The sequence below is a fragment of the Mytilus trossulus genome, chromosome 6, assembly GCF_036588685.1.
Source record: "Mytilus trossulus isolate FHL-02 chromosome 6, PNRI_Mtr1.1.1.hap1, whole genome shotgun sequence".
Lineage (NCBI taxonomy): Eukaryota > Metazoa > Mollusca > Bivalvia > Mytilida > Mytilidae > Mytilus > Mytilus trossulus.
The window spans coordinates 73,323,613-73,348,341 of record NC_086378.1 but is presented as its reverse complement, the minus strand read 5'-3'; the positions used below and the strand labels follow the sequence as shown (position 1 = coordinate 73,348,341).

The following is a 24,729-nucleotide window of genomic DNA, read 5'->3' as shown; positions in this document are numbered from 1 at the left end:
AACCTTTATAATTTCATAACCGATGAGAAGAAATCCACATTTACCAGAAACTCGATTCTTTCCAAATAAAATATGTAAACGAAACCTTTGTGTACACTATAAAGACAGCAGTCTAACCGCACTAAAGAAACCAAACATTATTTACATCAAATAGTAATACAAAGACAACATGTCTGCATCTATAGCTTTTTAAGAGCAGCATTGGTAACCGCATGTACCTGTATTTTAACTATATCTTCGGTTAAGCTCAAATAAACACGAACGACACGAAAACACACCTGAAACATGAAATATAAAAGAGAAATGCGAGTGCACAGTAAATCGAAAACCTTCAAGTGAAGGTTAGGTCTCATCAAATCTATTATACAGCATTACTGTTTGATAATTTATTTTCTTTCAATTGATTTTGTATATGTGTCAATTATCAAACAGTAAATACTGAATCCTAGACATTGTCTACGAAAAAAAAATATTTTACTCTCTCATACATTTGTACATAAGTAAATATAATCTAGGAACGTTCGTTTTTAATTTTGTATATTTGTCCGCTTTCTGAAAATCAAGGATTGCATTTCAGATGAAATGAAATCAGAAAAGCTTTTTTTTTTCATTACTTTTGAGTTCAAAGTATTCAAAAAAATAAGTTTGAGTTACCAAATCTACAATGTATTTTTATTTCTCACAGATATAAACGACTCGTTAGAGTCTGATAAAAACTCGTCAGATCACCCGATTTTGGTAGTATTTATATTTTCCGGTCTACTTCTATTTTCAACTCTCATCATAGTATTTGTGTTAATGTGGAAGAAAAGGAAACGTTCCAGTAGAACAATATTTTCAAGTTTAGAAGGTAATGGTGATCAAAATATATGAACAGTTCATATTCAAAATTATACAAATAAGTGTTACATGGAACATCATGTTGGTGTTTTTAAATATGATTTCTGTTCATAGCCATTGGTATTGCATATAAAAAGTACATCCATTTCATACCATTTCAGGAAGAGTAATTGTCAATAATGGTATCTTTTCTATTTCGTTTATAATTTTTACAATACGAAATATTGAAAATGTGAAATTCCTTTAGGTTAAGGTATACATGTTTTTTTTATCTAACAAATGTATGTTTTTGTTTCTTTTCAAGTTTAACAGATCAAATTATAATGCATTTGTCAATTTATTAATCGTCACCAACATCGTCTTTAAATATGATCAATTATTCTGATTAGTTTATTCACTTATATAGTTTTTACGATTAGAATTTAAAATATTATAGAAAATGGAAGATGTATGCTAACCAATTAGCTAGAAACCAAATAGCAAATATGCTAACAACTATATCTTACCTTAAGACATTTCAAAATGAGACAAAATTCACCCATAGTAAAAAAGTAAAGAGCGTCGAAAATAACAAACGTTAAAATAGTCGTTAATAAAAAATTAAAGAGACAAAATTCAAGATCAATATTTAAATGCTCAATTTATTTTTCCCCTTTCGATATTTTGTTTTAATGTGTTTTCAATTTTAAAAAAATAGAAATAAGACGTTGTCGGATAATTTATGATGAGAAAACTCTCCAACAAAGACGTTAACAGCTCTAAGTAATCAAATGATTAACATTAATACTACCTCATCCGTTGAGATTGTTTTATATTAGCGTTCACTAATTACAAAAAATGTTTTGCATTTTATCTTCGGATTTCGTTAATTATAAGTCTGGTATATTAATGATTCTTTACAAACACTGTATGGATGCAATTGCAGATGGATGATTTGTTCCTGGGAATAACACCAGCCTAGTAGTACATACTGCTTAGTTGAAGATAATCACATTTATGTAGTTACGTTTTATGAACTCAATGTTACAAAATATTGAATTAACTTAAACTTGAAGTGTAACACTGACGAGACTTAAAAACACGAGATGCATGTATTAAGTTTCAAAGTATAAGCCTTGTATCTTTGATGAATACTCCCATCTTTATTTTGTATATCTATTCAGAGTGTTTATTATAGTGCTTTATTTAATTGAGAACACTTACACTTCAAACATAAATAAGGGACCAGTAATCATGAGCAAATTTACATCAATTAATGATTGTGATTAAATTCAAAGAACATTTACAATGTTATGCAGGCAGTGTCGCAAATTCAACAAGGTCAGAACGTTGCTGTGTAAGGTTTTGGGAGACGAGAGATTGTTATGGTGAAGAATCTGAAAAGATTCCACTTCTCGGGAGTAATTCAGGTAGTTTAAACAATGCTTCTTAGACAATTGTACAATCGTTGATGTTGATTAATCAATTTTACATGTACTTCTGTTCACACATACGTTTAACCCAAATCTATTTTATTGTTATACACATTTTGATTAAGGGCATGCGATGTCATACGATATCATACAGTTCTGATCCCATATTAAAATTATGCTGACGATTTGCATATTATTTTTTTGCCTGAATAAAGCAACTATAAAATAAACAAATATGTGTCCCAAGTACACGGATGCCCTATCCACACTATCTCATTTTCTTTGTTCAGTGGATCCTGAACTTTGGCCAACTTTGACCAAAACATTAGACTTAACTTTGCATTATCATTTTCCATGTTCAGTGGACCGAATTAATTTTATAAAGATGATATCATAGGAAACATGTTTACTCAGTTTCAAGTTGATTGGACTTCAACTTCATCAAAAACTACCTCGACCAAAAATGGGGCATAAATATATACCTTTATGGGCTCTGTTTTAGTAAAAGTAGGTCAAAATTTTGTGTACTGGCTTAAAATTAGGTTTTGTGAACTTAATTTTTATTTCGACAGTAATAAATAACTTTTTAAAATAACACAAGCTGTTTTTGTAAAATTATTTGTGCAGTTTGTTTTTCAAATAACTTCTTTTGATCAAATGTTCACGAATGTAGAAAAAAACCGTCATGTTTTGCTGTATATTTATCAAACTAAAAAAAAATTGCACTGTTTACGTTTTCATGAAAATGGGCACATATAATCTTCTTACATAATCAAACCAATTGGTATTTTGTAAAAGAATGGTCCATGAACTTGTTCGAGTTAGATAAGTTTGATTGATAAAAATCAGTCGAAAATTGATTTTTTTCCCGATAAGTAATAGTTTGAAGTCGCGAAAATAACAATTTACGTTAGCAACGTCATAATCTCTATTAACTGTACTGTATATGCTTAAGGAAGTACTAAGGTGAGTTATTGCAATTTGTGTCAAATGTTCGGACTCCTTTGTGTTTTTCCATTCAATATAATGTAAAATATTTTGCCCCATAACATCCATCTATTTTTTCATATAAGACTTAATAGCTCATGAAAGGTCATTTACCAAAAGTTAAGAAGATTCTTAATTTTCTCTCTTTTGTTTTGAGACCTTATAATACCAATGCAAATATAAGGTAAAAGTTCGAGTCAGTCATTTCCCGCCATATTTTAAATCTCAAATATCTCGAAAAGGAGGTCCATGACCTATCAATATTTTTAGCTTTAAATAACTGCCACTTTACTTATCCCTTTTAGCTTGTGTATTCCTCAATGCCTATGCTGATAATAAAAAGTATGAAGTATGCACATAAGTCTATTATTATTTTAGTTGCTTATTATTTCATGTATTTATTGTTTGAATGTTTATCTTATCAATTAGAAATCATCGTAAAATAACTCCAATAATAACATTGGAAAATCTTCTAAAAAGGTTAACATAATAGAATGTATGCATTGATGTTTTGACATTTCAAGTTAGAATTATGTTACTTCAGGTGAGAAACTCGATTGACAAATGACACCGACATATTTTTTAGATTATTATTTAACGATTAAAAAAATCTAGTTCACTGATTTATACTTTAACAATTGGAAGTAAATCTGACAGATTAACGATAACCACTGATAACATATTTCTGATTTGGGAAATGCAAAAAAAAAATGAGGTAACTTTTGAATTGATAAACCGTCCACCTAGTCTTAAAATACTTTGTTAAGATAGCACTAGGCAGTTAGTAAAACACCTTATGACTGAAGTTCATAGTTTTGACCACCATCTTTCCTCTACTTCCTAACAAATTAATCTTACGGTGTGTGTCAAAGAAGTATATGTTAAGGGAAAAAGCTTCTGCCGTAGATTTGTATTAGTAAACATGGTAAACACATGACATGTATTTGCCTTAGCTGCATTTGGCAAAACTTTAGGAATTTTTAATCCTCAATGTCCAACAACGTCGTACAATATTTGTTATTTGTAACTGATTTTAAATTCGCGTCTGGTGCTTATATCAATTTTCAATCCTGGTTTCTATTTTGAATTTGATTGTAACAAAAGAGTGAAATGGTGTTGTGTGTAGTAACCATGATCAGTTTTATCTAAAAGTTGAATTTATAACAAAATGATAGAAAACAAGAAGTTCTGATTTTATAGTTATGTGTCATAATTTGATCTTTTTTCATATTATTATTTATTTTTAGATATACTTAACAATGATCGATGTTACGATACTTATGAAGAGGATCAGACAAATGGTAATATAATGAATTAATAAAATAACGTCAAAGTTACAGGACTACTTTCAAATATTCTCAAGAGTTTTGTCTGGTCACAAGCTCCATTATATGCAAAGCAGCAAGTAAAAACTGTATGTCTCATATAAAGACATGTTTTAAAGTTTGTGTGTAGTTCGTTGATTTTTTTATTTAATATTCAATATCAACCCGGGCGCTGGAAGGCAGTAGATATTAAGAATGTCTTAGTAATCAATTAATTAAGAAAAAGTATTAAAAAGAATATTCATGGTGAATAATACACAAAAAAACAGTTAAAGTCTGAAATAGCCTATATCTGAACTCGACTGTACTGATTTTTCTCGACCTGTCTGAATTAGTCTGACACTTAATAGATAATACTCGGCTGTAGTCTGAACCATACTTGATGGTCTGAACTTGTAGTTAATAAGTTTAAACGCGTCTGAATCATGCTCAACCTATTCTGAACCATACTCGACCTAGTGTGAACCATACTCGACCAAATCTAAACCAGATTCGACCAAGTCTTAACCAACCTAGACCTGATTTTTTTCTTGTATCAATACATTGCATTGTATCAATTTAGGAACTGGAAATTTAAACAATTACAAAGTATAAATGTATTCATTATAGCATTTAAACCAACATTTCCCAATAAACATATATTTATTATTTCAAAACCATATTTATCATTTATACATCTATATATAACCCTTAAAGTAAAAGTAAAACAAGCTGATCAAATTTTCTCAAAATTGAAATTTGACTTATATTTTCAATGTTATATTATCAATTTTGAATCTTGCAGATATATGTTAAGATTTGATACTGGACCATTTTAAGAATTTAAACTTAATTAGCTTAGTATAGATTTAGGGTTTCAGTTGAGTAAAGTTAAAAAAAAATGCAGTGAATTTTTGTTTTTATAATTAAATACATTTACATGTAAAATAGTATATAAAGCAATTATAAAAAAAGACTTCTTTGAATAGTTTTGTTGAACCATGAATTTATAAAATCATTATAAATAAACTTAACAATTCTTGATAAACTTTTAAAAAATAAAATGTGTTCCGAAAGTGCATTGATTTGAAACAAAAATATATTTCATTTGAATTCAAATATTTTTTGTCAAAATTAAAGACTATGGCTTACAAGAAGCACTTCACAGATTAATTTCATTAGTGTGTTTTAACAGATGAAAAGAAAACCATACTTATCTGAAACTCGTGTATTGGTGAATTCAATAGGCTTTGTGATTTAAGTTGTACAGGATGTTGTAATTTTGCATGAATGTTATTTAGAATTTAATATATTCTGACCAGGTGTGAGATGTTTAATGAGTTTTCCCCAAGCAGGAGGTATTTATTTATACAATTATCATGATTATCAGAAAAACATTTTTATTTATTTATTTATTCAATTTTTTATTTTTATTTCAATATGATATAAATTACATATAATATATCCAAAATTATAATAAAATGTATATAATACTATTATAAGGTTGAACATTTTAAGTGATTTGTGGCTGTTGCTACGAATGTAGGACATATATTTATTTTTATATATGAAGCAACTCTATAATAAACATGTATTCAATACATATCTATAAGGATTAAATAATTGTTATGAAAACAAAATATCAAAGTGAACTTGATACTAAAATGACTTCAGTCTGCCAAGAAATATTTATCCTTCGCTTGATAAAATTCTGATAAATTTTCATTTTTCAAGGCTTATGAATAATTGCATACACTTAACGATAAATATATGTTACAAAACGAAAATATTTCAAGATCTTTCTCTCATATATCTAAACACTTGTCAACGAATTATTTGTAACTTTTTGTCCTGCAACTTTTCGGTCCGCTTACCGTTGCTACATATACCTCATTAAAAGATAATAATGTTACTACAGTATGGAACCATAAAACCTAGTATGTAAATTTTTATTAAGACATTTTGATAAATTAAGATTTAAAAAAAAAAATGCCCAACAAGAAGCACCCAAATAAGGTTTTATTACCTTCAGTATATGTGTAGTTTTAGGTAAAAGAAAATATTTTATTTAAATATAATGTTCCATTGCTCATAGGAACATAACCATCACTGGAATATAACAAATCAAATGTTTACCCTTATTCTTCCTATGCACAAGCTTTAGTAACCATGAAACCATTTTCAAAATATTCGATAGAAACACCAAATAACAACATAATGGTTCTTTGAAACACCCAATATATATGTATATGACAATTTTTTTTATATATAAATGTCAAATTCAAGGGATTATTTATTTCGACCATTTTTTGTATGCAACCGTATGGGACGTACTATGATTTGGTGGTATTGCACCTTATAGTAGTGATGAAGGGATAAATTGATTAAAATAGTAACTTCAATTGTAACCATTGAATAGAAAAACGTTTCTAAGTTTATAGTATTTCAATCGATTAAGTTTCGATTGATTCAATAACATGACCACGCCTGATATGTACAGATTTTGACGATTGAGAATTTATTAACGTGTGAAAAATATCTAATAAAGAAGATGTTGTATGAGGGCCAAGAAGACAACTCTCCATCCAAGTTACAATTTGTAACAGTAAACCATTATAGGTCAAGGTACGGTCTGCAACACGGTGCTGTGGCTAACACCAAACTTCAAACTATAAAAGTCCCAAAAAGTACTACTATTAAAGCGTTCAGACAAAAAGCTTATGGTCTATTTTTTTAAAAAACCAAGAACCTTGAAAAACAGGAACATATATGTCCAGAGCACTTAGTAATCTAAAGTACAAAGGACAAACCCGCCTTCATTCTTTATGAAATTTGGTCAAGAAAAAATAAGATTCAGGAACATTGCGTACTAAATTATAATCCTGTTACCTAGTTAGTAATCCTCTTCAGGAACTATTTGTCTACAATTGTACATTGAATTCAAAGTGCCAGTTTTATCTTCAAAATGTATTGCAAAAAATCTACCAAGTATCACTTATATCAAATGACTGTCATGATCGTACATTATCTTAAACAATTTGCTTACAGTAAAGCTGTATAGACAAAACAAACTGATAAAACAATTTTTTTTCCAAAATTGTCATATTTAATATATGCGTGGAAACACTTTTCTGGTTGATAACTCGAAATCCAATGGCTGTTTGGTCGATGCACTAGTATTTGATAGACCGCTATGATGTTTTGATCTTAATGAAAATTAAACTTAACTATAAAACAGTTTTATGCAATATACCTTTAATATCAAACTAGCATTTATAAGAATCCATGCATACCGATGACAAAAAGTTTTCCAAAATTGGTTTATGCCATTTAATTTAGCTTTAAGTATGCCTTACTTAAATACGTTTAAAAATCAAAAACGGATATCAAATGCCTGTGGCCTTTTACTGAATTATGTTCTGATAATCTAGCATTTTCTGTTCGTCTTATCACACATTGTAGCTATAGTTTTTTTCTCATATCACTAGAGTGTCTGTTTTTTTTATTTGTATATCACGCCTTGATTTCATTTTATTAATTAACTTCTATTGATTACAAAAAGAAAATCGAGATTCATGTTATTAGGTAATGGGTTATTTTCGAGGACAACAAAAGCATATCCGATTTCTTATAGAAGTCCTACTCTTTGAACTATGAGTATCTTTTTAAATCTATCGAATATTCAAATTTTAATTACTCTTTTGCTTCAAACATTTTTTTTAATATCGAATATCCCGTTAGCAACCAAGAGTTCCAAATGGTGAAGTTGAAATCATCCCTAGGTGAATTTTACGAACGCCATCACGAGTTAGTTGACCGTTATAGAATAACCGTTTCACAAATGTTAAAGGATATGTTCTTTATGCCTTAATTACAATCCACTTCCTTTCATGAATGTGACCTACCGAATTGTACTAATTACCGGATTATTTTTTATTATATTAGCAACACGATGGGTGCCACATGTAGAGTAGAATCTGCTCACCCTTCTGGAGTGACTGAGATCCCACTTGTTTTTGATGGGGTTCGTGTTGTTTATTCTTTAGTTTTCTATCTTGTGTCATGTGTACCATTGTTTGTCTGTTTGTCTTTCGCATTTTTGGCCATGACGTGGTCAGTGTATTTTAGATTTATGAGTTTGAATGTCCCTTTGGTATATGTCGTCCCTATTTGATATTAATTAACGAATATGAAACTAGCCGAAACCTTTACATAGTTAAATGAAACATAAATATTTTTAATGAAAATTTAGAAAATCGAACATCCGCCGTTATATTCAAGAAATGAAGTAACGCAACACTATCTATAATTTTTTTTTTAATTTTAACATATATGTTAACATTTGCTTTCTTTTGTTTAAAATATACTAAAAGTCAGTCTGGGAAATAAAGTTACTAATCAATGTATCGATTACACAGCTTTGTCCAAGACTAATGAAAGTTGCTTGGTGGATTTAATAACACAATGGCAAATCGCCTCTCTTAATGTGGTATGGGTGTCTTCCTCCATCCTGGATTGTAAAAAACAGAGAACCAAAGGTCCATATTTTTTTTTATCAAATTACCAAAATTTTATGCAGGAATGCAGATATTTAATGTGAATTTTCATTTAAAAGAACCAATTTATAAGAATATAACTTATAAGTATTAAGAGCAATTCTCTATAAAGATCAAATATTTTTGCAAATGTTGATTATTCATTATTAATTAGTTGTTTTAATTATTTTTTTAAAATTGTCATTTTCAGGGGAGGTAACTCTTAAAGGGTACATTTTCTGAAGGATTCTACATGGAATTTTCCTATTTTGTATTTTAGCGGGAAAAAACGTACGGTGACCCTATCTTTTCTTTTGATATTCTTAAATCATCGTCTGAAAACTATCTTTTCCTTAAGTATTTTACAATTCTATCATTTTGTTTAGTTTTTAATCACAAAATGGTGTTTTTTGCTGTATAATCCATACAAAATGTGTCATTTTGTCACGTCCTGTAGCTTGGGAAAATGCACGGTGACCTATCATTTTTATTATATTTTTCAACATACTTCAATAGATACTACGTTTTGGCAAAGTATAAACAAATTCTATCATTTTTATTTTAGACTCCCATACCACCTTAAGCATGTGTGTACGTAAGTGAAGAATATTTTTTTTGCATTTGTATATTCATACTAAATGATTTCTCGTATAACTCATATATAAATCAAGCGAATATTTCTTTGAAAATACACGAAACCATAATGTGCTCTTGCTAATGATATCATCAATAAATAAGCACTTGTAGTTTTATCTTTTATCTCTGAATACAAACAGGAATTGATATATAAGAGTTATACGATAAATCATTATGGTATAATCGTATAAATGAAAAATAAAAAAATTCTAAACTTACGTACACATGTGCTCAAGAGAGGTGTTTGCAGCCAGAGTAGGGACATGAAGTCTGATAAATCGTATAAATATAGTTTCATGACTTTTGTACATTTTCAATACTTGCTACATGTCTCTGTGTGGATCATAGGTGCCGTGTCTCTCCCTACTCTATTTCAATACAAGACAAGTACTAATCATTCTTAATTTCAAATTAATTATCTCGGTCGAATCAATTCACAGAATACTTATTCCTTTTTAGTTTGTTTTGAATTTGCATTAAATTTTTACCGTTTGATGAAAAGCAAACAATAATCAACCAATCAATCAATCAATCATTGAAGTATTTCTTCCATCCAATATTCATATGGTATGAAATAGTTCTTTACAGTACTTATTAATGCACTTCACTGTTCATTGGGTTGGTTTTACTTTGAATCTCGAACCCCGTTTGTAAATTTGTCCAGTAACTCTTTTTTTTCCCCATAAAGAGTCTTTTCTTCTTGGTTACAAAATTTGCTGATTGTAAAAAATAACTTTTACATTTTATAAAATAACTTGCATAATTAAAAAAACATTAAACAGAATATTTCCATATGCACAATGTTTACAAGATTATGTTTCGTTTCAGTTGCATTTACAAGTCGCGAATGGACTATAATACCAGCACAAAAAGATGAAGATGTCACTGGTATAGTATACCATGGTACTGGACAAGACCAAAGCGACATTCAAAGGCTTATAACAAATTTTAAAATTAATATTGCTTTTCTGTGGAAGTCTGTTCGTCGTTTAAAGGCCTTCAGATATTCACCCAACATGCCAATTGAAGAGGGTAAGTATTGTGTTATATTTAGAATAAGATATAACCAGTTTCATTTTAAAAGTACATATATGAACTCATTGGGACCTCGGTGGACTGTGACTCAAAAAACTTTGACTCATTGTAGACTTTTTTATTCGGTCGTAATTTACCAGAACTAGAAGATGTGCTTAAAAAGTAAACCTAAAACATTAAAGAAAAGGCAAAACATAAACGCGTTAAACGAACAAATTGGGTGTACATATTTTATTTGAAATATATATTTTTGTCATTATATTTCTCTCACAATTAGAAATATTTAATACAATAGCCGATACTTTAAAAGTCTTAGCTGTAGTACATATATATATATATATTTTTAATTTGAATTATTCTACTCCTCCTATATCATATACACATTGTTTAGTAATTTCGTTTGGTGACACTGATAGGTGACTAGAAATCAACAATAATTATAACGGCACTCATCCTTAAAAATAATACACATCTTCAGCGTCTGGCGTATATACAAAATTTAGTCCGGGTATCTATGATGAGTTTATTCACAACCACTGGGTCGATGCCACTGTTGGTTGAGATATTATTTCCCCGAGTGTATCACAAGCCCAGTAGTCAGCATTTTTGTGCTGGCATGAATTATCATTGATATGGTTATATTTATTAATTTACTGTTTACAAAATATGGAAATTTTTTAAATACTAAGGCTTTTCTAACTCTGGCATAGATTACTTTTGGCTGTTTTTGGCAAAACTTTTAGGAATTTTCGTCCTCAATGCTCTTCAACTTCGTACTTTATTTTGCCTTTTAACTTTTTTAGACTCTAGCGTCACTGATGAGTCTTTTGTAGACGAGAATACACAATTTAGTCCTGGTATCTATGATGAGTTAATCTTCAAATATACTGTCCTTATGCAAATAAAAACGTAAGCTCCGCCCGATGAGTTGAAAAAACACTGGTAATGCCAAAGTCGAAAAATTCATGTAATTATAGTTTTTTTAATCTATTGATTTTCTATGAACTCTTAAAGGCTTTTGTCATTAGATAAAAAAAAAAATCATAAAGACTTACATTTTATAACTGTTGTAAAAGAAGGACGAAGGATACCAAAGGGACAGTTACATTTGCATTTCTAGACGTATTAAAAGTATTATGTAGAACTGCGTTAGTTCATACAAATTTTTTTCATATTTGCACAGGACGTCAAAACAATGTTTCAATTAAAAATTTCGAAGGTAGTCCGTGGTATACAATTTATAAAGCCTAATAAAAAAAAACAGGAACTGAATAACTTTGATATTTGACCTCGACAAATAGCATTTCTTGATAACTAAAATAGGATAAGAGTTTTCCAAAGAGTATCCGAAATACATAGTTGATAAATTAAACAAAATGTGCAGTCATTTTAAAATTCTTTTCAGTTTTTAAGGATTTGACATGTCACTGAGTTTTCTAAAAATGAATTCTACCTATCTCAATACAAGATACCTTTTCATATCATATATAGTTATTGAAGTGATATATTACTCAAAATAAGTGCTAGCGTGTTGTAGACCAAATTAAAAAAATTGCGACATGACTGTTTTTGGTTTCCATGACGAGTTTATTTTCATACCAAATAACAGGTCGAAAAATATAGCAAATTAAAACGAAATATTGCAACAAGAACTCTTTTCATTTTTTTTTTTTCATTTGTGTCATCAGCCATGTCGGCTGATTCTGCCTGGACATTGTTACACCTACCTTCATTTTGACAGAAAACATAATTCAGTGCAAGTAAGACCCTGATTTCTGCAAAATATGCTGTCTGGCATGCTATTTCCCCTTACACGAACAGATAAGTTCTGATGCTATTTTTCCCTAGAAAAAACTGGTCTCTAACGTCATTCTGCGCAGTTTACCAACCAAAAGCACATAGGGGGCCATTATTTTAGGCTAGATAAATTTGTCAAAATGGAACAAGTTGTTCGGTACAATTTTAGACAGTTCTTGTGGCAAGACAGATCCCATTCTGCATTTCATTCTAAGAATTACCCACAACATTTCTCGAGACAGGCCGATTGGATCTTTGCAAGTTTTTAAAAGTTTTAGTGCATTTTGACGTCGCGACGGTTCGCCTCTTATTTTTGGATTTGTAAAGGGTAATCACTGTATACGTTTTCCTCATCGACTAATGATTTGTCCTGTTTCCTTTCAAACCGTTGTCTGATACTAAATCCGAGTGTTCCATGAAGAACTGAATTTTGGGAATATAGCAAATGCCATCGAGTGAAATGTGTTTTTACTGTCAACTAATGTCAATATTGTTCACATTGTCTTGGATTCAGGAGCCATATTTAGCTATACTGAACGGGACATAACAACCAACTTGTATTTTTGCTATTTCAACATTCGCTACACTAGTCAAAAACCTCCGAACCTTGTCATACCTGACACAGAAATCATGTGCAATTAAATTTTCAATCGAAGATTTCAATCTGAACTCATGATACAACTATACTGCAAGATGAAAACTAAATAGAGTAAAAATGTTAATTTCTCGCTACATTGAAGACCTGTTGGTGACCTTCTACTGTTGTTTTTTTTATTTGGTCGGGTTGTTGTCTCTTTGACACATTGCCCATTTCCATTCTCAATTTTATTTATAATTATGTTATTACAATTTGACATAAGGCACTCTGCGAGAGCAGGACATTTTTTTCGAGTTTTATGCAAAATATCCATTAATACTGTTGAAAATGTATCAAAAGACTTTTTCTCAAGAAGCCAAGTAACAAAACTCATCAAACTTGGCGCAAAATTGCTTCTGACGTTTCCAACGATATTTTGTCATTTGCATCATAATAATAAGATATATAAACATTTTCCATTTTTGGTCTTTATATTGAGGCGGATCCATGAATACATGCATATCGGTTTGTTCGTTGGTTTTGGTTGAGTCGGCTTTTATTTCAAGCATTTCTAATTGTGCTTAGATGTTATTGGCTGCTTTAACAGCGTCTCCAAGGGAAATATCGCTAGCAAATACAATGCTAGATTTACCTTGTCCTTGTGAAGCTAAAAAATACAATGGCATCCTTGTAGTGCTTCTCAAGTTAAGCATTGAATTAAGAGGAATAGCAGTACATTGTATGTCTTACTTACTTTACCAGGGAAACAAGACTGGTACATTTAAAAAATATATGACAATACAATAGACTTTTTGTCACGAATAAGGTCTGTCTGTAATTTCAAATACTATTTCAAATGCCGAATCATATACAGATTTATCTTTGGGTTTTGGTCTATACTCCAAGTATGTGGTCAGACATGCTGCGTGATACACTGCATTATTAGGCATATATTGCTCTAGTCAATTAATCATATCTGCGTTGCAAGCTCTAACAGCAGCATCTTTAGGATTGACGTACCTTTCAGGCTATTAATTCATACAGACTTTGACGATTTTTGTTAAACTGAGACTCACATCACTCCTCCTTATTTTGATCGAATGTATCAATCGATCTCTGTTTTATATCAAAGAGTTTCTGTTAATTGAATAGTGTCTTTTTGATTTGTTCACGCATCGTTGATAATATAATGGAATTTGATGCAACTGTCGTACAAATCATACAAGTAAGGGATAAAGCCAGGTTCAATAAACTATGTTCCTAATATAATGGCTTAGTTAAAGATTTCAAATATCCTAAATACCCCATAGAATTTTAAGGTCTTAAATTTTCTTTGGACTATTCAGCTTTAGAAAAATGTTTGTCGTAAATATGAAATGTGGTACAATTGACGTTAAAAATAGGCTTAACTAATTGACGTTGATTATTCAGTGTTATATAATAATGTTTATTGCAGAATTCATTAAAATAACTGAAAAAAATCATCACGTCTTTTTACTGCAGCTTTTATCAGACTTTGTCTTCCAGATTCTGTTGATGTTATTAAAATTACTTCAGAATCGCAGATAATGCATTTGTCAACACCATATGACGATGATTGTTCAGTGTTATACTAATGAAAATGTAGAAATCTGTCTAATATTAAAATCTTAAGTGTTCCACAATGTTATTGATGCTTGGAAATAAAACTGTTGCTAAACCAACAAACGATTCACTGGAACTCGGATATTGAGTTTGTTATGTATAATGTAACTACTACTCAGGGGTTCGTGTTGTTATTCTTTGGTTTTCTATGTTGTGTCATGTGTACTATTGTTTGTCTGTTTGTCTTTTTCATTTTTAGCCATGGCGTTGTCAGTTTGTTTTAAATTTATGTATTTGTACCCTTTGGTATCTTTCGTCCCTCTTTTTCAGCAGATGAGACTGTATGTAATGTTTTCACCCTTTTATGGGACATTTGTTTTGCAAATAATGCACTTTGATGTTATGTTATCAATATTTTCAGGCACCAACGAATAAGATAAATCGGAATTTAGACCTGGTGTTTCCTTTTCAGCTGAAGAACATAATACTAATTTTAAATTCTGCTTACTTGTGTAGCTTTTATAACATGACCTATGATACCTAGATAAAGGTAATGCACTTGCTGCTAATTGCAGAATTCATAAAGTGCCGGTTGTAGCACTTTTGCATTTTAGATTTCAAAATTGTATATAAATAAGTAAATAAATATAAATGAAAGTATATAGAAGAATCATGAACGATATCTTCCTCGATCAAAACGTATTTTTTGTTACTTAAAAATAATCAGTGCCTGAGGTCTAATATTTTAGAAACTGCATGGTGAACACCTTTTTTTATGCAGATGCTGATTAAGATATATGAAATCTTTTTAAAAAACTACAACTGTTTTAATAGCAATGCTTATCAGGGTTTTAATGCTTAGTTAGGGTTTTAATTTAAACCAAACTCCTGTTTTACCCCCTTGTTTTAACTACAGTACATGTATAGTACTACTTTATTTGCTGATCTATTATGTGTAGCTCTTTTAATTTTGATTAAATTAATATGCATCTGTATAATTTCCCCGGATGCATGTTTTCTTCCTCGGGCGCTTTTTCTTTCCCCGAGCGCTATTTTTTTCTTCCCCGGGCGCTTCTTCTTTTCCCCGGGTGCTTTTTTTTCCCCGGCGCTTTTTCTTTGCTCCGGGCGCCTTTTCTTTACCCGTACGCTCCCGGGCGCATTTAAGAAGGACTCCTATAAAGTTTAAATTTTCAGATTTCTTAGTTGTATGAAAAAATATTGTAAAAAAAGAGATATTAACACTTTTTGCCGATCAGTTCCAATATACGTACAGCGTTATTAGAGCGAAATCCATCCGGTCAACTTTTTTGCTCTGAAATTATTTTCTAAAAACTATTTTTGTTTTATTTCCAAAAAATATAGTCTTGTATCTTTAAAGTCTACAAATATTACAACAATCTATCAAATATCAAAAAAAAAGATAGTTCCAGTGAATATCCTGTCACAATCCGGGCAATCGTCCTGTTATTAGTGTAAACCAGCTGTTGGCAGCGTATCGTCGCGATGCGTTACATGAATGTGGGATTCAGCGTATATTGTCCGGAAACAAATAACAATACATTATCACCAAGAGAAGCAGCATGTAGGCGTAGATCAGCGTACAGCTTCCAGAATTTGTAGTTTTCTGTTTAGCATAGGGATGTAAATAAGAACAATGAGTTTCTTTCGACTGTCAGTTTTTTCATATCAAATGAAACGTCATTACTATAGTCTACTATACTTCATGCATATAAACAATTCATCAAACATTAATTTCACATTTGTTTTTATCCGGTTCAGCCTGTCGGATAAATGCAGGGTCAAAATTCATAAGTCAATATGTTCTAGTTCTGATTATGTATTTAACTTGCCACTGGTCGTTAATGTGTGACATGTTTGAAATATTATTTATTTCACATGTGACGACAGAAATTATCCAAGTGTCGTCATCTTTCCCAAACATTCCTTTTGGTTTCTTACGTCTCTCTTTCTCTCTCTTTTTTTCTTTATCTTCTGGGAAGGTGGACCAGGTTGTCCTATTGATGACCACAACAAAAAAACGTTCCACACTGTATAATTGGCTTTACAAGTCACCAACAAAAGAAATATTAAATACACATATTTTTGTAGATTTACATGTCTTTCAGAGTGTTAACCATCACAACAGGGTCCGTCTTTTAATAAAGTATTCATATTGAGAAATTTTTAAACTAGATTTCGTGTTATATTTGCCACTGAAATATTTGCATCATATTGAAACACAAATGTGATAAAAGAATATACTTTTAAAGAAAAAGAGGTGCACCAACAGAAAATAGAAACTGCAATCTTTCTCTTGATTTTATCTGATCTCAAAATTTTAACTCTTACCAGAATTTCTCATATTATCTCACTATAACTTTGAATTTTCTAAATGGAACTCGAGCCTTATCTAGAACTCTTACTTAAGTTAATATTCGAACTCAAAACAATTCTCGAACTTAAACTCAAAATCTAACTAGATTTAGAACTCATTAAAATGTCCTCAAATGTTATCAACACTCTCACTTGTCATCTGATAAAAAAAATAGAGTTATAGATACAATATTTATCACCTTTCCACAGAAACACGGAAAGATGTAGCAGACTGACAAGGAAAAAACATAGATCCGTATATTACAAGTTGAAAGATCTTTTTTATTACATATCAACTGGAACCTTATATATGTTCCGGACCATATGAGTATTTGAACCATACGCGTATGGTCATGACCATATGCGTATACTCATATGGTCCGACCATACGCATATGGTCCGACCGTACGCGTATGGTCGGACCATATGAGCATTATACTCGTTTGGTTATTAACGGGTCGGACCATATGAGTATTTGGACCATATAGGTAAATTTTTTTCAAATTACATTATAAACGTATCAATTTAAAAACTATCTAAAAAAGCAATGATGGTTGCATGAAATGTATTATTTTATAATTCAAAGACTACGTAAAAATTAAATATTGATACCCTAGTTAGTTTTGATCGTTTATTACATTCTTGCATGTAGACTTGAGGTGACAGTTACGTCAACACGGTATCATAGTTTTTTTGCATTTACTAGTCCTTGTTGTGCTGTACTACACGATCCTTTTCAATTACATCTTTTGTTTGCGAATGAAAAGTTAGCCTTTTTGCAACTGCGTACAGTAATACCGAGGTCTTTGGCCATTCCGATATATAATCTACGATGTTTTAAGAAGCTCTAGATCTCAAATATCGTAACACGACTGCAATACACCATATTCACAAGACAACTTAGATAAAATGTGATACTTTCAATTGACTTCTTGTGTAACAGTTCATTAAGAATTTTTTTGAAATATTTTTTTGAGTCGACATATTGCCATTCACTCGTTATTTATAACCATTCGGTAATAACCATCGGTAATGACGATCAGCAATTACCATTGGTATAAAATGCGTTTATTATAGTTTTGACAAGTAAATAAAATTAACTATTTGAAACTTCGAATTTTTTTTAGCTAATCTTTTTGTTACGATTATATAAATCAATATAAAATTACCTATATAATAGCGTCTTTTTAATGAACAGTCATACCATATGAAGAGTTGAGCCGTTTTTAAAGAGTGTTAAGGTAGATTCATGGTATACCGCCATCTTGGATTGTACAATCACAGTACAAAATCGGTCTAGTTATTTGCTTAAATCTACAAATTTGAAGACAGATTTGCATTTCAATGCTTAAACTGTTTTTCTATTGAAAAACAACTTGTTAATAAATAGTATAATACAAAATATATTAACAAATATCATTTTTGGGGGTTTTAAAATCATTTTTTTTCAAAGAAGCCATTTAAGGGGAGATAACTCTATTAGTACAAAATTTATACTGGTCTATTAGGAATTTTTTTTATTTTTACTTGTAGCAAGAAAACAAGCTCGGTGACACCATGTTTTCTTTTTGTTTTCTTAAAGCATATTATGAAACCTTTCTTCTCATAATTTATTTCAAAATTCTATCTCATAGAAATTTTTTTATGCACACTAATGTGTTTTTTCATGAACAAACTAACCAAATTTTGGCAATTTTCAACGACTTATAGCTTGAAAAATAGCACGGTGACCCATACTTTTTATTTAATTTTTGAAAATAGAATAGTAAAATCTTCATTTTGGCAAATTATAAAAAAATTCTGTCTCAAAAAATATATACCTGTGATCTACCTTAATTACCACGACCATACGCGTACGGTCGGACAATACGCGTATGGTCGGACCATACGAGTATATACCCATACGGTCATGACCATACGCGTATGGTCCAAATACTCATATGGTCCGGAACAGATACACCAAAAAGAAATTATATTTTACCATTTTATATACTGGAAATTAAATCTATGGAAACTTCTGATTACATACATATGCCCATATATGACACAAACAGTAAGCTTGATATTGCAAGAAAGCAATGAAAAGGGAATGGTAAAATTCATAAGGGCAAATTTTAGTATTTTTTCCTAACTGTTTATTGCTACCTAAAATATCGTAACAAGTATGATGTCGATTTTGGCCTCAAATTTCATTTTCATCTGACGAAATATTTTGACCACTTTTTAAACCCCTAAGTGTCTATTTCATATGATTCAATTAATGTATGTGAAAGACTGGGTCGATGCCACTGCTGGTGGTTTTTTAATGGGTTGGCATGAATATCAATTATATGGTAATAATTATAAATTTACTGTTTACAAAACATACAATTAAAAATTGTTGAGGCTACTATAGAAATAGATTACCGTAGCTGTATTTTGCAAATAGTTATCAAAGGTACTAGACTTATAATTTTGATACGCCAGACGCGTTTTTCCACATCAGACATAAGACTCATCAGCTACGCTCCGATCAAAAAAGTTAAAAATGCAAAACGTGTAGGAATTGTAGGTCCTTAATGATCTTCAACTTTTTACTTTATTTAACTTTTTTATTCGAGCGTCACTGATGAGTCTTTTTAAGACGAAACAAGCATTTGTAAAATTTCAATCCTGGTATCTATGATGAGTATATTCAGTAAGGTATTTTTGCCTCTTTTGAAAGCACTTATTGTCATATTAATATTTTACAATTTTCATACGGGTTATAACAAGTCTAATTGACGTCAATAATTTTCATTAGTCATATTTTGTTTCATTTTAATAATATATATCGTATTGTTGAATAATGATTATTGGATGTGGTTATCCTCGAGATGTCCAATTAATTTATACAAACTTTGAGATTTTTTGTTGAACTTAGACTCACATCACTCCCCCTTATTTTAATTGAAGCTATCAATCGACCTATGATTTATATCAAAGAGTTTCTGTTAATTGAATAGTGTCTTTTTGATTTTGTTCACGCATCGTTGATAATAAGCACTGTTTAAGACAATGTTCTGTTCGAATTTTGACTGTTAAAGTCGAGTTTGTGAGTCCAACGAACCACTCCCCCCCCCCCCTGAAAATTCCTAGCTACGGGCCTGACTATATAATATGTCTTTTGATTAAGTCAATCAATTTCAATTAATATGTTATAGTGTGTCTTAACTTTCTATATCAGATACGGGTAAAATTTTGATACCCTTTAAACGTTACAAACCGCTGCAATTTTTTGCACCAGTCGTCAGCTCATTGAAAGGTGTTTTTTCATATTATTGAATGATGTACGATACTACGTTGTACTTGCATCATAAAAAGTTTTAAAAAAAAACAATAATACTGAACTCCGAGGAAAATTCAAAAAGGAAATTCCCAAATCAAATGGCAAAATCAAAAGTTCAAACACATCAAACGAATGAATAACAACTGTCATATCCCTGACTTTGTACAATTATTTTCTTATGTAGAAAAGGGTGGATTTAACCTGTTATTACAGCTAGCTAAACCTCTCAATTATATGACAGTCGCATCAAATTCCACTACATCGTCAACGATGCGTGAACAAAACAAACAGACACAATAGGCTAAAATGTCAAAATAGGGGTACAGCAGTCAACATTGTGTTATCATCTTATAAAAACTATAAAAACAACAAATGTAACGAAGAATCACAAATAGGCTTACCTCAAATTAAACATCCTTATTTTGCTTATATATGTAAACTCCACCAATAAAGAACATAATTTATAGTTGATAATATTATCACCTATACAATATTACAAACAGAAAATAGTTCTCAATGTTTAAAATATAGCATTTTATTTTTGATTAAGGTCAAGTATATGGACCAGCACAGAAAGAAAAAGATGTTATTAATATGGTTAATTACGCTAAAATATTTGATAAAGACTACGCAGAAAAGCTTGCCTCTGATGAACTGATCAATAGCGCCCGACTAAAAAAAACAATACCGAGATTGAAACCACAACCGTCTTTTTACGTCGCTGGTCCTCGTGGTACAAATGGCAAGTATTCTTATTGACAACATAATCTGACACTATGCATTACGTTTCCTATTGTACCATTTCTAAAGGATCTTATACTGTGAATGCTTTTCGTCCATTTTTTTCAATTTGAAGTTTTTTTTGGTAGAGCAACCATGTTGTTTTTACTCAAGAGCTTAGAAATGATTAGTGTCGCATTTGTGACATGCATACAACCATTATAAAATATAGTGTTAAATTATCATCCACTTCTAAATTATATCTTATTTATTCGAAACTAATACTGATCTTAAGTTAATTTTAATTGACCTGGTTTAATGGTATTTAAATCTGAATAAGAATTGTATTTGTTTTTCGTTTTCATGACATTATATTAGGTAAAAATCAGTGCTTATAGATGGATTTTTTTCTTTAATACGCAATCTAATCATAAACTGATCTCTGAATAAATAAATCATCTTTATTCTCATAAACCAAAAAAATTGTTACAGAGAAGATATAACAATAAAAAAAATATAAGATATCGCATGTGTGAATTACAAATTAACATGATAAATATTTACCAAAGATAAATAAACATATAGTTGTTATAAACCAGGAGGATATATTTTTACAGAAATATAATAGATTTGATAAATTTACATAGTTTCTCAAGCTCAACAATATTTTGGGTTGTATATTTTTAAAACAATATTGTGGTAGGTATTTGCTTCTTTCGTTTTTAAAATGGTTACATGACATGATATAATGATATGCATCACCAATGTCAGCTGAGACGCAAAGGTGGCACAATTTTTCACATCTAGGAATGTTGCGCCACTTTCCCGTCTCAATTGATAAACAGTTTTTCACACATTTAAATTTACATAAAATTATTTAAAAATTAAATGGTAGTACTGATAAATAGTCTTCAAATTTAAAACGATTGCTGTACAATTTATAAGAGAGCCAATTGGGCGAATTGTTCATTTCTGTTGACCATTCTTGAATGAACTGGTCTCTTAATCATTGCTGAACACTTAATACAACCCTATGTTTCGTGAAATATGTTTGACTCGCCATATATTTGACATTCCACAGTCATAAAAAGTACATTATATATGATACCATTTATTATACCAAACATCGTTTTTGAAATTTATATATACACCTGGAAAAAAGTATTGCAGTACCAAGTATAGAATGAAATAAAAAACTGAAATTTCATTTTTTTTTATTTATTTTTTTTCATTTTAATTTATCTGATAAAGTACACTTTTCCTACTGATTAATCTTAGATAAATTGGTTTTTTCGCCCATGAATTTTCCCATGCGTGGCTGCAATACTTTCAAAAATAAATTTGAGGTACGGGTTAAAATGTATACTGTATGTAAGCTTGTTTTTGAAAAAAATATCAACATTTGATTATATGGGCCTCCTTGACTTTCTACTGATGTTAGATGGCACATTATTGGTATGCGAGAAGCAAGAATGTCGTTAAAGCAGATTGCCCGGCGCGTAGGCCACCACCATTCAACCATCAGCAGAATTTTAAGTAAATATCCAATCGTGAAAACAGAGCTCTTAGTCGAGTTATTCGAAGAAACCCCTTCATTAACAGTACAGTATTGGAAAGACAGTGGTTTCAATCGTGCACTCTCCTAAAGAACTTTAAAAAAAAATCGACTCAAAAGGGCAGGATACCGTTCCCGAAGGCCCGTCTAAACGTCATTGTTAACGCTTAGACACAAAGCTGAACGATAACGGTGGTGTCGAGCTCGTCGTCACTGGAATTTGGTATCTCGGTAAAGGGTGCATTGGTCCGACAAGCAGAATTTCGTTGCATGTCACGGATGGCCGAGTTCGTGTTTGACGGCTTTCGATGGTGTCTCCGTTATGGTATGGGGATGCGTGTCTTACAACTGCAAGTTGGACCTGGAAACTGTTCGTGGTAATCTTAATGGTCAAAGACTACATCGATCGCGGGCTGTATCAGTGTATCTCCATGACGACTCAGTTAAGACATTGCCCTGGCCATTATGTAGCCCCGATTTGAACCCGATAGAGCACATTTTGGACATCATCGGTCGAAAAGTGCGTAAAATTACACCTGTGCAAAATCATACAGAATTGGACAATGCCTTGCACCATGAAGGGCAACAGTTAACACAACAACAAATACGACGGTTACGTTGTGGTGTGAGAAGGCAGCTGAAAGCAGTGATCCGTGTGTACGACAGTTACTAAAATTTTCGATTTCAATTGACCAAATTGGCCAAAATGGGTGTGTTTGACATCATCTCGAAGTTGTGCGCTGGAATTGGAATCTCGTAGTTGTATACAGTGTATTTGTGCTTAAACAACTATGTCTTTTTAAAAATAGAATTTTGTATAATTAAATTTGAATTTTTCAGTGTTTAACATGTTCATCAGCTTTAAAAGACCCAATTAACCCCAAAAGTATGAACATTTAACCATATTTTAGTGAAAAAATGGTACACGTAAGGTTTGCAATTTGTCTTATGGAAAAAAATCAGATGTTGCAATACAATTTTCTAGGTGTATATATCAGCTTATATAATAACCATGATAGTTGCTCTCTTTTCCTTCGTGTACGCGACTACATAAGCTTATTATACGTTACTTGGTGGTAACTGAAATATGGTATCTTTCCAATTCCCCATAGATTATAAAATTGGGGATTGATTTTTTACCGTAATATATGTTTGTAAAAAATCAAATAAACTATTTCAAGACTATCTATATTTTCAAATCCCCATATCTCACACCAATGTATTAATATAGGAACAATAGCTTTGTCTAACATATCTATTTGGCACTCGATCTACAAGTTATTTAATCTGGATTTATTTTTACATCGTATATTGCCTGAATCGACTGGTCACGTAGATAATCTCCGGTGGAAAGAAATGAGCCACTCCTAGAAAAATCGAGAGAAAAATATAATAACAATATACTTATAGCTACTGACTATCTTAATTGCATTTCCATTTATATTAAATATCAAGTTTCGAGGTATTTAACCTATTGAAAATATCCCATTTTTTGTTTTATTTTTTCAATTTCCATTGATGACACTACTCTGAAAATGTGTCCAACATAAATTGTTACTCATGGCTAGATTTAGCCAGTAGTATTATACTATCTGCGTACAATAACAGATACATTTTAAAATATACAAAAAGTTTGTTTTAGTATCTTGTAGTTGTAGGACATAGATTCAAGATTCAATATTTTATTGAAGTCTTACCGCATACAAACATAAAATGAGATTCTCATAAATAGATTTAAAACATTAAAAAATTTGCGTTGTATGCCACAATCTTAAAAAGATTTATTAGAGACTTTTGAGATATAACATATACATATAAACATATTTTTACACATATCATAAACGGGAGTGATGAGAGATCGGTTTTAAATTAGATTGTAGGAATCGCAAAATAAAAGCTCATTGTCAAATACAGAGTCGGTTCTAAAACATAAGTATACTGTTATATATATTATTTTTTTCTGTTTCAGTGTCAGATGTTGACGTATTGAAAGGATCTTCATGGATACCAACTTGGGGTATACGGAAAAGAAGTAGGATAAGAAAACAGAAACCATCGAATGAATAA

At 30.7% G+C, this 24,729-nt stretch overlaps 1 protein-coding gene across 1 annotated transcript; it reads left to right on the top strand.

Moving 5' to 3' along the window:
* Positions 1–798: 798 nt before the first annotated feature.
* LOC134723000 (uncharacterized) lies at positions 799–24,729 on the top strand. The gene is made up of 6 exons (XM_063586629.1): positions 799–850; positions 2,139–2,249; positions 4,487–4,540; positions 10,543–10,746; positions 20,938–21,129; positions 24,632–24,729. The coding sequence occupies exons 1-6, from the start codon at positions 799–801 to the stop codon at positions 24,727–24,729; spliced, it is 711 nt and encodes a 236-aa protein (XP_063442699.1).